The sequence below is a fragment of the Mustela nivalis genome (genome assembly GCF_964662115.1).
Source record: "Mustela nivalis genome assembly, chromosome: 5".
Taxonomy (NCBI): Eukaryota; Metazoa; Chordata; class Mammalia; order Carnivora; family Mustelidae; genus Mustela; species Mustela nivalis.
Window position 1 is genome coordinate 24,431,373 of NC_139024.1, and position 15,459 is coordinate 24,446,831.

Genomic DNA, 15,459 nt, shown 5'->3' on the forward strand with positions numbered 1-15,459 from the left:
TTCAATCTAATAGGAAGGGGATGGGAGGAGATGTAATCTTTTTTGAAGGGAATAATATTTTTAAATTCACACAAGTGTGAAAGTACATATTTTATTCACGAAAACAGCAAATTGTTCTGTGTTGCTAGAAAGCAGCCTTCAAAGGACTATTTTGGGTAGGAGATGGGGCTTGGAGTATTGCTTGGTACCAAAAAGGAGTGCCTTCAATGGTATGCTGCAGTTTTTCTCGAAGCTGTGAGTGCTAGGAAGGTGTTCTAGGAGAATTATTTCAGTTCTTTATTATTTCCAAGTTAGGGATGACAGAGAAAGGTGGAAATGAGAGAAAGAGAAGAGTATCAAAAGAAAAATAAAGGTTCAGCAAATATTTATTGCGCATCTAATGTAGTAGAGGGCAAAACAGACAAAGTCCTTGCTTTTGTGCAGCCAGCATTCTATATGAGGAGTCTAGTAGAAACACGGAAAAGAGGTTTAAAGCAGAGTAAGGAGATAGGAGGTGATAAGGGAGGGAGGGAGACTATTAAAGATGAGTTGAAATTTGAGCAGAGACCCCAAAGTGATGAGGAACTGAACCCTGTAAACATCTGGGCAGAGTGCGTGACAGAGAAGGGCAAGTTCAGGGGCCCCAGAAGAGCCTGCCTGGAGAAACAGCACAAAGGCCAGTGTGGTCTGTGTGGCTTAAGTTGTAAAAGGATCACCCTTGCAGCTGGGTGAACAATAGACTGTAAACTTGTATGTATTTCATTTCACATGTGTGTGGGCTTAGATATACGATTAATTCCTGGAAGTGGGATTGCTGGGTCACAGGGCAAATGCATTTGTCATTTTCATGGATACATGGTGCAGTTGCCACCCAGTCCCCCCCCTCCACGAGCTGTGCTTGACAGGCCTGTTTCTCCAGAGCCTCACCAACACTCAGTAAAGCTTGCAGAGGGGGCAATTTTTTCCAGTGGTCAGAAGCCCCCAAATCAAGATGTTGACGAGGTGCCTTTCCTTCTGGAGGCCCTAGGAGAGAGCCATTTCCTTGCTTTTTCTAATTTCTGCCTTCATTCCTCTGCTTGTGGCCCCAGCTTCCATCTGCCGATTCAGCAACATGGCATCTTCCAGTCTCCCTCTCCCTCTCTTTCTCTTCCCTCCTCCCCTCCCCCTCCCCCCTCCCCTTCTGTCATCACATCACCTGATTCAGACCCTGCTGCTTTCCCCCCAAAGGATCCTTGTGATTACCATAGGCCCACCCAGTTAGTCTGGGATGATCCCTCCATCTCAACATCCTGAATTCAGCCACATCTGCAGAATGCCTTCGGCCATGTTAAGGTGACATTCGGGGAGAGTCGGGTGCATGGGGCGCAGACTTTATTAGCTTAGCGCAGGGAGAGTTCCCATTTGTCGGTGATAGAAAATGGAAATACTTTTCCTCATCGTCCTTTGTCTTCTCACAATCCCTGTGGTTTTGTGGTTGGTTGCTTTGCTTTTGTCTTTGACATTTAGAGTAAATGCAGATCAATCTGTTATTTTTTTTCTAGGTAGCTATTCAGTTATACCAGCACCATTAACAGAAAAAGTCCAACTTTTCCCTAAAATGTAATAAATTCTTATATATAGTTTGATTTCTGGACTATTTTGTTCAGTTGTCTTTTTGTCTAAAAAGTACACTTTTTAAAAAAAATTTATAATTTATAATTTTAATTATAATTGTATATAGTATATATTATATATAATAATATATTAGTATAATATATAAACTTATATATAAGTAAGTTTATATATTATATAATTTATATAAATTTTATGTGTTTATATATGATTATAATTTTATAATTATAAAATTAAAATTTTATAATTAAAATTATAGTGTAATACGTGGTATCTTGAGATTTGTAATGCCTAATAGGGCTAGACATCTTTCGCTGTCCCCATCCACCTGCCCCTCCCCCAACCCCCCCCCCCCCCCCCACAGCTCTTGTTCACGGTTTTCCTGCCTACTTTTATTACGTTTGTTTGTTCTGTGTGAACTTTAGAATCATCTAGTCTGGTTTCAGGACAGGAAAAAGGTCTTTTTAGTTTAATAGGGGTAAACTTTATGAGGTTGGACTTGTACTGTCTTTTTTTTTTTTAAGATTTTGTTTATTTATTTGTTAGAGAGAACACTAGCAAGGGGAGCAGTAGGCTGAGCAGGCAGAGCGAGGAGCAGGCGTCCCATGGAGCAAGGAGCCCCATGTGGGGCTTGATCCTAGGACTCTGGGATCGTGACTTGAGCCAAAGGCGGACACTTAACCAACTGACCCACCCAAGCATCCCTGGACTATAGTGTCTCTAAACATGATATATTTTTATATTCATTCAACTTACTTGTGTTCCCTCCCTAATATTTTTTTTTGAACTATCACCCTTTGAGGGTGACTAGGTTATTTATTTATTTATTTATTTATTTATTTTAAAGATTTTGTTTATTTATTTGACAGAGAGAGCGCTCACAAGTAGGCAGAGAGGCAGGCAGAGAGAGAGGGGGAAGCAGGCTCCCTGCTGAGCAGAGAGCCCGATGTGGGGCTCGATCCCAAGACTCTGGGATCATGACCTGAGCCGAAAGCAGAGGCCCCAAACCACTGAGCCACCAGGTGCCCCTCCTCCCTAATATTTTAACATTGTTCTTCATATCAATTTTTCACCTGTTTATTGCCAGCTTTTTATTCTTTTTATTCTTTCTTTTCATAGATATAATAGAAAAAAAGACCCTGTTTATAATGTTTTCTGACTATTTTTTAATGCATGAAAGCTATGGTTAATACATTTGTATTATATTATATTATATATTATATATTAATATATAATAATATATAATATAATTATATATTAATAATATATTCATTTTGTATGCCTCTACTTTATTGAATTATTTTGCTTATTGTAGGTTTTAGTTGAGTCTCTTGGTTTTTCCCAATATGCAGTCATACTGTATTCAAGTAGAAAGAGTTAAAATCTTCCTTTCTAATACATCCTTTTCTTGCCTCTTCCATTACACTGTTAAACAACAGTGATGTTGTGCTTTTTTCTTATTCCTAACTTTAGTAAGACTCATGTTTCTTTATAAAGTATTCGCTGACATTAGGGCTGACACACAGACACACACACACGCACACATCATATTAAAGAAATACACATCTGTTCCTATTTTATTTAGGTTCTCCCCCAAAATATAGGAGTTGAATTATGTCAAATGTTATTTAGTATATATATGGAGAGATAATATGATTTCTATCTTTGATTAATTAATATGGTATGTTAATTCACACGTTTAAAAATACATTCTCAAACATGTAAAATTAAATATGTTATTATTCAGGCCTAATGTTTTATAAAACTCTTATGCACTGTTTCTCCCTTGGGTGGCTTCTTTTATTATTACACAATGTTATTTTGCACACTTGTAACTGTTGCCATAAGTGAAACTTTTTTCTTGTTTAAAGGCATAATAAATAAAACGAATCTGGGAATTTGATCTAACCAATGGGCTGAAAGTGCCCTTCCTTGTAGTGAAAGAAATAGACTAGATCTGAACTGACCTTTTCATTGTCCTGTTTTCTTATTATTTGTTAATTTGGTCCTCAAAGAATGATGGAAGGAGAAGAATTATGGTATGGATAGCAGGAAGAAAGTATTTGAGTTAGTTAATCCTTTTGGATGGGTTCTAGTTCATTTGAAGTTTCAAAGGAACAACGTAAAGGGTTCATCATTCTTGTCCTCCAGGAGCCCCCTGCCTAGAACAGACTGGTCCAGTAGGGCAGCCTCTAACTCCTTGTACCCTGTGAGCACTTGAAATGTGGCTGGTGATGGGCTCTAAGTGTAAAATACACACTGATTTTGAAAACTTAGTATAAAAAAATATAAAATATCCCAGTAACTTTATGTTGATTATATATTAAATTATATTTTGGATATATTGAGATAGATAAAATGTCATTAAGATTAATTTCACCTGTTTCTTTTCACTTTTTTAATGCAACTACTGGCAAGTTTTAAATTGCATATGTGGCTTAGATTTTATTTTTACTGTACATCACTGGTCTAGAGGCAGTAGGTGTGTGTATATTTATAAAGATTTTATTTATTTATTTGACAGACAGAAATCACAAGTAGGCAGAGAGGCAGGTCGGGGAGCTGGGGAGGCAGGCTCCCTGCCAAGCAGAGAACTTGAGGGACTTGATCCCAGGACCCTGGGATCATGACGCGAGCCGAAGGCAGAGGCTTTAACCCACTGAGCCACCCAGGTGCCCCAGTGTGTATATACTTATAGATACTACAATTATTTTCGTGATTTAAAAGTTGAAATTAAATAAACTACACTTATATACTCCCATATGTCCTTGTTTCTTCTTATGGGAATAAATTTGGTTGGATAACCGGTTACGTCCTCTGTGATTTTTTTATTGAACTTTCTAAGACAATGCAGTTTCTTCGTTATGCCCTTGACATTTCCGCATAAGTTAAAGGCAATAATAGTCTTGCATTTTGGGATACCAGCGCTCAAGAACTTATGCAAATATAGAAGGGAGTTAGTCTAGAGGTGCAAGTTTCTAATTTTGCCTTCTACAAATAAATTTTAATAGACGTGTCCTAGTTCAAAATACAGTTTCCTTCAGCACTGCTTTCATTTTTCCCGCCATTACCCTAGAACAGCAGCTCCCGTCTCCTTAGTTCTCTTTAGGTAGCCCTGGGATTTAGCATCTTTTTAGTTCTGTCTTATTGCAGTAGCCTGAATGTCTTTATTATTATTTTTTTTTTTAGCCTGAGTGTTTTAAATAGTGCATTTCTTAACTCTTCTACTCACCAAAATCCAAAACAATTAAATCACTCCTAAAGCATTTGTAAAATCCTGGCTTTGTTGCATTTTTTTAAGGAAAATCATATCACAAAAGATATTGGAATATCGACTTGGAAGAAGCAGGCTTTTCTCTCCCATGGAGCCTTATTAGCAAAGAGCTGCCAAGCTGCCATGGAATTAGCAAAGCATGATGCTGACGTTCAGGATGTGGCATTTCGGTATGGGAAGCACATGGCCATGAGTCATAAGGTATTTGCACATTTTCTCTTTTTCCAGTTCTTAAATAGCTAAAATGATACATAGGAAACTTCTTGCCATTTAATAAGCTGCTTTTATATCTCAAAAAAAATGTTTATTGTGCGCTTAAAACCTATCAGCCATAGATGGTGATTGTTACATAATATAAACAGTATGATTGGTGGGTACTATGTAATTCTTACAGAAAGCTACAACTTACACCTTATTTGTCATGTTTGTCTTTTCTTACAACCTGAAAGGGTTCTTGAGAGAACTCTTGCAAATTATTAAATAACACCTAATGTTGCCATTTACAGAATGAAAGACTAATTGCATTTTTGTTACGGTTCCCTTATGGTTTCATATGTGAGACAAATTATGGAAAGTTAATGAAGTTTAGAAATATAGGGAGTAAAAGTGAAAGCTTTCATTCTAAACATTGATTCTTTTGAATGGACATAATGAAATATAAATAAAAAGTATCAAGATAGCTGTTACATTGCTATCTCTGTATATATGTAACTTAAAAATTCCATTTGATATGTATTTCTTAAATGTTATGTAAATAGCTTTTAAGAGAGGAGAAAATACGTACATATGTTACATACACATAAAATATCTCCAGATGAATTTTTATATATTTTATTAAATCTTAGATTCATTTATTAAGCGGTTACATTTACTTAAACTTTATTTAAATTATTGCTTTTGACTTAAAAAGTAAAACAAAGTCTGCTGCCAAATAAAAAAGGAGATGTGTCAGGGAAAAATTACTTTAAAGAATTTTAAAGATTATTGTTAATCCTATGAACTGTTCTTTGGCTTTATTAAAGTTCATCTAAAGCTGTATTCCTTTAGCTTCATTTTTCACTGCATTAACTGGTATTTTCTGAAAGGACTAAAAGGTACTAGTGTGTGTACATTTGAATGATTTAACTCTTTTAACTACTCCTCCTAGATAAATTCTGATCTCCAGCCTTTTATTAAAGAAAAGACCAGTGACTCCGTGGCTTTTAATCTAAACTCAGCTCCCGTAGTCTTACATCAGGAGTTTCTTGGAAGAGATTTGTGGATTAAGCAGATTGGAGAGGTAAAACAAAATTATTCCTATTTTAGGTATCAGTAGAGGAGTATTTAGTTGATTTTGGAACATAATTGGTATTTCATGATGAGCGAATCCATATAAGAGCATTTTCATGTAACAGGTAACATTCTTACTTTATAATCTGCATTTTTTTTTAATTTTTTATTTTTTTAAAGATTTTATTTATTTATTTGACAGAGAGAGAGATCACAAGTAGGCAGAGAGGCAGGCAGAGAGAGAGAGAGAGGAGGAAGCAGGCTCCCTGCTGAGCAGAGAGCCTGATGCGGGGCTCGATCCCAGGGTCCTGGGATCATGACCCAAGCCGAAGGCAGAGGCTTAACCCACTGAGCCACCCAGGTGCCCCTATAATCTGCATTTTTAAGAGGCAAATGTTAGTTAAAAGTTAGGGATTAACTTTCTTATTCTCTGGATTCTTAGAATACTGCAGCACAAAACCAAGGCCTGTGGTGGCTGCTAATTAATTCAGAGGGGTTTTTTTTTTCCTAAAGGCTTTCAAAAATTGGGCTATGGTAATAGCACCACCCTTTAACTGACGGCAATTTCCCATCTGCAGACTCTAGCACAAGCTGCAGAATTCCAGAAGCTCCGTCTGTCAGCTCATTGGGTTATTTTAAAACAAACTTGGACCCTGAATACTCCAATTCTGAGGTATTATCAAAGAAAAAAAAAAAAGCATGGTAAAGTCAGAGGGTAAAAGGGCCTTAAACTGGGTGAATTTCCTACTTTTTTTTGTAGGAGAAAAGGTGTAAAAGATGAGAGGGAATTTTTTTTTAAATTTTCTTTTAATCGAGAAACTCTAGAATCACAAAGTATTGCCCTTTTACCCAGAACTTCATGGAATGTATTTAGCTTTGTGGTTCTGATCAGTTGGGTTAATGTGAGACTAGACTTAGGGAACTAGGCACAGCTGAGGGTGGGGATAGCAGCCATACTTCAAGCAAAGACAGCCTATGTGATATCTGCATTTGGAACAATCAGATTTTCCCTCCTAACCCTCTTCCCTTATTAGCTCTCAACATGCCATCAGCCTGCTTAAAATCCCTCATATTTACCTGGTAGAAAAATGGGGAAACTGTCAAGCCCAGGAGAACAGACCTACGGACCTGGGTGCTTGGGGCTCCCTTGTGCCATATCCCTGACCAGTCCTCCTACGGGGAGGCCCACCAGTTGTCCAGCCTCAAGAGTACCCAAGTGCACAGAATATCCAACTGAAATGGAGTAGGTAATAGAGGACCTCTGGGCATTTGAGGAAAGCCTGTGCCATGAGGGAATGAGTCAAAAGTAAACTGATGGAAAGGGAACTTGGAGGAAACAGACCATGCAAAGAAAGAAAGACATTCCAAAAGCACTATAATCAATCTACTCAATGAGAAAAGACATTAAGTTCATGAAATAAGAACAGATGATACATAAAAAGGGACAATCCAAGAATAAGAAATGAGAATCATTAGATACAAAAATATGAAAGCAGAATTTTTTTAAATCAGAAGCATAGAAGATACAAATGAGAAAATTTCCCAGAAAGTTGAATAAGAAGGTTAGCAAAAGAGATAAGAAAATTAGAGAACCAATTCAACAGATCCTAGATTTATCAGGGATCCCAGGGAAAGAAAACTGAAAATGGAGGTAAGAAAAATTAACAACAACAAAAAAATTATAAAGAAAAGTCCTGAGAATTGAAGGACTTAAGTTTCCAAATTGAAATGGTGCCCTAAATAATTAATTTTAAAAGACTCATACCAAGTCACATCATTATCACATTTTGCAACAATGGGAATGAAAAAAGAACCTAATACTTCCAGGAAGAAAAAGAAAAACCTACCATACAAAGGATGGAGAATCAGAAAGGCCTCTCAGTAGTGACACTGAAAGCTTCAAGACAATGGACTAATAGCTTCAACATTCAAAGAGAAAATTGTTTCCAACTTAGACTTTTATGACTGTCACATTATCAAGTGTGGTGTTAAATAAAGACAATTCAAAACAGATATACAAGGTCTCGAAAAATTTTATCTCCCAAGCTTCTTTTTTTCAAGAGATGTATTTCGAGTGATGTGTTTTATTAAAATAAGGAAGTAACCAAGAAAGAGAAAGACATGGAATCTAGGAACTAGGGGATCCAGACATAGGCTGGAGGCAGTGCGAATTCCTGGGACAACATGAAAGGAAGGATAATAAACTAATAATGCCAACAATAAGAGAACTTACTATGTGCCAAGCCCTCTACTAATGAGGAGCCTGAGGCACAGAGAAATTAACTTGCACACAGTCACACAGCTAGCAAGCAGCGGAGCCAGGATTCAAACCCAGGCAGCCTTGCCACGGGGCTCACATCTTTAAGTAACAAGTGACATGCCACTCTGTCTCTCATCCAAGCACGTCCTAGGCTGATGGTGATGCCTCCAGTCCAGACTGGAACAAGAGGACAGAGATCTCCAGGAGAGATTTTTCTAAGGAAAACAATGAAACTAATATGCTTGACCATATTGAGGATTTTTTTTTTTAAGATTTTATTTTTTGGGGCGCCTGAGTGGCTCAGTTGTTAAGCGTTTTTCTTTGGCTCAGGTCACGATCCCAGGGCCTGGGATCGAGCCCAGTGTTGGGATCCCTGCTTAAGTAGGAAGCCTGCTTCTCCTTCTCCCACTCCCCTGCTTGTGTTCCCTCTCTCACTGTCTCTCTCTCTCTCTCTTAGAAATAAATTAAATCTTTTTTTTTAAAGATTTTATTTATTTATTTGACAGACAGAGATCACAAGTAGGCAGAGAGGCAGGCAGAGAGAGAGAGGAGGAAGCAGGCTCCCTGCTGAGCAGAGAGCCCGATGCGGGGCTCGATCCCAGGACCCTGGGATCACGACCTGAGCCGAAGGCCGAGGCTTTAATCCACTGAGCCACCCAGGCACCCCTTAAATCTTTTTTTAAAAAGAGAGAGATTTTATTTATTTATTTGAGAGAGAAAGAGAGAGTATGAGCAGGGGAAGGGTCCAAGGGGGGAAGAGAAGCAGACCCCCCGCTGAGCAGAGAGCCAAACGTAGGGCTCAGTCCAAGGACCCTGAGATCATGACCTGGGCCGAAGGCAGACACTTAACCTACTGAGCCACCCAGGCTCACCATGTTGAGAATTAATGACAAATACGGAGATACCTAGAAAACTAAGTGTTGCTGTTTAAAATAACGATGTAATCACGTTTGTGACTTTTATGAGTCAGGAGTTTGGACAGCACACCGAGATGACTACCCCCTGACATCAGGGGCCTCAGCTGGAATGCCCCGGAGTGGGGAGGTGACTCAGCAGTGCTGGGCGCTGGAGGCATCTGGAGACATGCTAGCAACTGGGCTGGGATGTCAAGACTACGTTGCTGACCAGCCAGAGTGCTCACGCGTGGTTCCTCCATTTAGCTTGGCTTCCTTGCAGCATGGCAGCCTTAGAACAGTCGGATTTCTTCCTTGCCAGCTCAGAACTCCAAACACCAGTGTTCCAGCAAACCAGGTGGAGACTGCATCTTCTTCTCCAACCAGCCTCAGAAGTCACACACAGTCATTCCCATCGTGTCTTATCGAACACTCTACAAGCCCGCCCACAATCAAGAGCAGTTTGTAGGCTCACCTGGCAATGGGAAGAATGTCAGAGAGTTTGGGGCCAGGTTTTAAAACAGCCACATTAAACATATGAATGAAGATGAGCAGTTATTAGCTGTTGTGAAAGAATTTTCAATGTATAAGAAAGGAAATACAACATAATACTCTACATGGCTCAGAGAATAATATTTATACAGCATAAAAATATAAATACAGAATGTCGATTTAAGCCAAAGAGGGTAATCAGTGGAAGGAAGGTAGGGAAAAAGAGTATGTTTCATCATGTAAGAAATGTAATTGTTTCTTTCATGGTAGAATCAATAGATAATGTCTGCAACTTAAAATCAAGGAAAAGCACTGTTTGAAGGTAGACAGCAAAAGAAACAGCTAAACAGAGGGACACAGAACAGATAAGGTCTGGAGAGTGCTAGGTTGTTTTGTTAGAAGTCTTAAAGTTGGCTTTTTTTTTTTTAGATTTTATTTATTTATTTAAGAGAGAGAGAGAGAGAGAGTGAGCAGGGGGAGGGGCAGAGGGAGAAGCAGACTCCTCACTGAGCAGGGAGCCTCCTCAGATGGGGCTGGATCCCAGGACTCTGGGATCATGACCTGAGCCAAAGGCAGACACTGGGCCCATTGAGCCACCTAGGTGCCCCTAAAGTTGGCTTTTTAAATACAGTGTTTGCTTTTATTTAAAAACATATAGTTTAAAATTGTATATTTCCTATTGTAATTCTACTTCTAATAATCTATCCTCCAAGAAAGATCAGATGTGAACAAAGACTTACCTATTAAAATATGCACTAAAATAGTAACTCTAAAAAGAAAAAAGTAAAAATTGGCCCATTTAAAAATAGAAAAAAGGGGATGCCTGTGTGGCTCAGTTGATGAAACATCTGCCTTCTGATGACTCCAGTTGATCCTGGAGTCCTGGGATCGAGCCCTACATCAGGCTCCCTTCTCACCGGGGAGTCTGCTTCTCCCTCTCCCTCTGCCCCTCCCCCTGTCCTACTCCTTCTCTATGTCTCTCTCTCAAATAAATAAATAAAATCTTTTAAAAAAAATAGAAAAAAGGTTAAATGAAGTACAGTACAATGAAATATACAACTATTGAATATTGTATTACTGGGGTGTATTTGTGTGTTTTTTGATAGCTGAACCAAAAATATATATACAGATGGTGTTAGTAACTCTAATTGGATTACATTAGAATACATTGCAGATTTACATTTTGGTTGAAAAGATCCAGCTAAATATGTTGAATGGAAGCTACCAACTCTCCCTTGGCTATTTACATATACATACATACATACATACATACATACATACATATATATATATCTCGGAGATGTGAATTTTAAAGAAGCTTCACAGAAAAGGGACATATTTAATTTTTGGTTTCTTTGCAAGCATACAAAGTCTTAAATGTAGACAACATGAGAATCCAGGATTTCCTAAACAGCTGGTGAAATAGTCCCAAATCTCTGTCTCCAACTTGATTTTAACTTTTTAGAGGGATATCCTTTCCAAATACCCAGTGCCTTAGGCAGTAACTCAAATAAACCAAATAGATCTTGTCCAGAGGTCAGCAAACCCTGCCAAGATGATGTCTGTGAGCAGATGATGTCCTGCCCACCAAACTAGGTTCCCTGTGATACTGTCTAGATCCTCATCGTTTCGGAAAGCCTGGCAGCTTATGGTCCATCTCACAGCCCCACCAGGCCATGTGGTTTTCTCCAGTTAGCTTCAGGCCCTTCTTAAAGCTCCATGTCTAAGTCATGAACAGGATTGCTAGTGAAGAGAAGATTCATTCATCTGAAATAAATAAGAACTAGGAAGTTGGTTGTTGTCGTGCAAGGGGAAACATTCCTCAGGTTAAAGCCTCCTTACCTGAGTTTATTTATTTTTTTTAAAGATTTTATTTATTTATTTGACAGAGAGAAATCACAAGTAGATGGAGAGGCAGGCAGAGAGAGAGGAGGAAGCAGGCTCCCTGCTGAGCAGGGAGCCCGATGCGGGACTCGATCCCAGGACCCTGAGATCCTTCGGCAGCGGCTTAACCCACTAAGCCACCCAGGCGCCCCACCTGAGTTTATTTTTATCTTTAAATTATAATATTCATGTTTATATAAAGCTCTCAATGATGATAATGTTCTGTGAGTGCCCCCTAGTCAGAGTTAGGGGACACAATTTGTATAATACTCGAGAGGGACTTTTTTTTTTTTTTTTTAAGATTTTATTTATTTATTTGACAGAGAGATCACAGGTAGATAGAGAGGCAGGCAGAGAGAGAGAGGGAAGCAGACTCCCTGCTGAGCAGAGAGCCTGATGCGGGACTCGATCCCACGACCCCGAGATCATGACCTGAGCCGAAGGCAGCGGCTTAACCCACTGAGCCACCCAGGCGCCCCTTGAGAGGGACTTTCTATCCTAAATCTTAAGGAGGTTGCTTATTAATCCTGAAATTAGTTCTAATACTCTCTTTCCAGGTTTTCCTGATACTTACCCCCACTGCATTTTTGTGATCCTTTCCTCCTCAGGTGTTGAATTTTATTTCATGATCCTTAAGGGTAACAATGAATTCACCTTTGAATTATCTATGGCAGCTGACATAGTTACTTACTTGGAATAGTCATCCAGTTAATACTCGTCAAAAAAGTGTGTATGGTATGGTTTTCACAGAGTTATACTGGTTCATGGCAGCTCTGCTTTGTTAAATAGAAAAAGTCAAGTTGGTGTAGCAGAAATGGAGAGAACCAGGTTTTGGAAGACCTTGATTCTAGTTCGGACTCAGCTAGCATCTATATAACCTTAATCACAGTCTTTCGTGTCCTTGTTATTATTTTCTGTAAAATGATGCTGTTGAACTAGATCATACTGCGGTCACTTTCAGCTCTCAAATAAATCTAAGAAATAGGTCTCTTAGGTAAGAAGTGCATTATAAGAAAAATATTAATCTCTATTAGATGCTTGATACTAGCTTTGACACTGAGAAATGGAAAAGTCTTGCTATCATTGATGGAAGTCACCTATGATTTCTTATTATCACATGTAAAATTACTTCCCTGCTCTACTCAGACAGGTTTGTGTCCCATCTACCCTTTCGATTTCCTGCTTGGAGAGAGTGAGATTTAATGACTAGACATTGCAGGGAAGACGAGATCACATACCCTTAATGCCCATTCAACATCATTGTGAAGCCAGGAAGAAGAAACTTCTGGAATTTTTCATATCAGGCCCTGCTACCTCCTCCTCAACTCCCTAAGTCTCAAGATTAGATAGCTTAGATAGCTGTCTTCCATCACACCCGTTAACAGGCAGGTGCGCGTGTGTGTTCGTGCGTGCACACACACAAACACACACACACACCCCTTTTGTAAGAGGCAGTTAAGAGCACTAGGCCAAACCTAAAACAGCTGAAAAATATTTGTTGAACAATGTTTCCGTACTACATTCTACCTTAATTTTAAATTTAAATTTGTCGCTGCTGAAAAATAATGATCAGGTAAAAATACTGAGTGAATGGGTGATTCGCCCAAGGGAGGTGAAGTCATTACTCTGTTACCATTTTGATTCATAATAAAAGAAAGTAGAATCCTTCAGAGAGCCACAGAGCTCTGACTCTCTCAGGGAGTCCGGGGGCTGCTGCAGGTCAGCAAGCTTTATTTTTAATGATCCTTCTAGTTTTCTGTGGCCATTATAAGTCACTGAAGAGATAGGAATTATGATTATATTCTCCTGGCTATTTCTGAAAGTACTGAAATGTCACTTAGCTTGTGACATTCTGACACTGTCATAACTGGCCATAAACTACCTTAAGTGAACTACATTTTACCAGTGCTGAGCTGTAACTCACTCATCCCTAGGTATCTGGCTGTTATTTCTCATTCAAAACCTGAAGCAAAGATCGCTAGTCAAGGCTGGTGTACATGAACGTAACAAATGTATATTCTTTTTTTTTTTTTAAAGATTTTATTTATTTACTTGTCAGGCATAGAGGGAGAGCGAGGGAGTGAGCACAGGCAGACAGAGAGGCAGGCAGAGGCAGAGGGAGAAGCAGGCTCCCTGCCGAGCAAGGAGCCCGATGCGGGACTCGATCCCAGGACGCTGGGATCATGACCTGAGCCGAAGGCAGCCGCTTAACCAACTGAGCCACCCAGGCGTCCCAACAAATGTATATTCTTAAAACAAAAGAGAGAAATGCAGAGTCCTCGTAAACACTACCTGATATGCTTCTAATTATTTAAGTTATTTTGAGTTTTGTTTTTTTTTTTTAAGATTTCTATTTATTTATTTGACAGAGAGCGACACAGCAAGAGAGGGGACACAGCAGGGGGAGTGGGAAAGGGAGAAAGCAGGCTTTCTGTCAAACAGGGAGCCTGGTGCGGGGCTCGATCCCAGGATCCTGGGACGCTTAATGACTGAGTCACCTGGGCGCTTGTTGAGTTCTTTCAAAAGGAATAATATTGACATCCTCTACCACAGAGGGTGGACAGTTTGGGCCTTGGAAGGGACTGTATATGAGACCACAAAGACTGAAATGGCTCTAGAGATCTCCTAAATTAAAATATTTCTTATGGTTTTCTGTTACTTTTAAGGAAACAAAGTGCTCGAGTACAGGTGATATAGAAGAAAATTGCCTGCAGGTTGTCTGTGGCCTCTTAAAGAGGGGAATAAAAGAAATACACAAATACAAAGAATACTGTAGTGATGTCATTTAGAGAGCACAGAGGAAAGTCCAGAAGTGATCTGGGAAATTGGTGATCTCTGAGGGGGTCCTTGAAGAAGAAGATCTCAATGGCAAAGCTGGGAATGAGAGGCTTCCTAGCCAACAGAGGTCATGAAAAAGGAATGCAGGTGGTCAAGTGCACTGTATTCAAAGAAATACAAGTATTATTGTTTGGCTCGAATGTGAAAAAATATAGGGCAGTATAGGGAGAGGCAAAGAATTGCTCTGAAATAATATGTAATGCCTGTGTTTAAAGATTTTGGTTCAAACAAACATGTACATAAATGTCGAGATGTGCAATGTTTACAATAGCCAAGAAGTGGAAACAACCCAACGTCCATCAAATGATGAATGGATAAACAAAATATAGTATGTCCGTACTATGGAATATTATCCAGCCATAAAAAGGAGTGAAGTATTGATATGTGCTACAATATGACAAAAGTGTTCTGGAACTAAATAGTGGGGATGTTTGCACAACATTCTGAATGTACTCAGTGACTCCTGAATTCTACTCTTTAAAATATTAAGACTGTGGATGTTTGTTTGCAGAAAATGAATTTGATTCAGGTCAGGGAGCAGACACTGAAAGTTTCTGAGCCTACGTCCTATAGGATGAAAGGAAAAAGGAAATAGTAGAGAGAAGGAGTTTGGTTAGGAAGCTTTGGGGAACCTGTTGATAAGTTCAGGGAGAAAAGTACTGATCAGAGTGTTGGCAATAAAAAGAAGGAAAAGTATAAAACTCACTTCAGAGAGGGGCACTTGGCTAGCTCAGTTGGTAGAACATGTCACTCTTGATCTGGGGTTGGGGTTCAAGCCCTGCCCTTGGATGTAGAGATTATTCAAAATCTTGGGGGTTGGGGGAGAAATAAACGCATTTCAGGGGAGAAAATGTACAAGGCCTGAAAATTGTTATGGTAGGGAGAAGCCAGCAGGTGTGTACTAAGGAGGGCAGTCAGAGGCGAAAACAAGGATTTTAAACTTAGATTATAGGAACAGT

General features: G+C 39.2%; 1 protein-coding gene across 2 annotated transcripts in view; it reads left to right on the forward strand.

The window, feature by feature from the left end:
• The window catches only part of PDSS2 (decaprenyl diphosphate synthase subunit 2), a 260,870-nt gene that overhangs the window by 209,186 nt on the left and 36,225 nt on the right, over window positions 1-15,459 (forward strand). For both annotated transcript variants that reach the window (XM_082732091.1, XM_082732090.1), the window contains exons 5-6: window positions 4,892-5,065; window positions 6,012-6,143. In XM_082732091.1, the coding sequence (XP_082588217.1) occupies window positions 4,892-5,065; window positions 6,012-6,143 (306 nt within the window). The remainder of the gene's footprint in view (window positions 1-4,891; window positions 5,066-6,011; window positions 6,144-15,459) is intronic.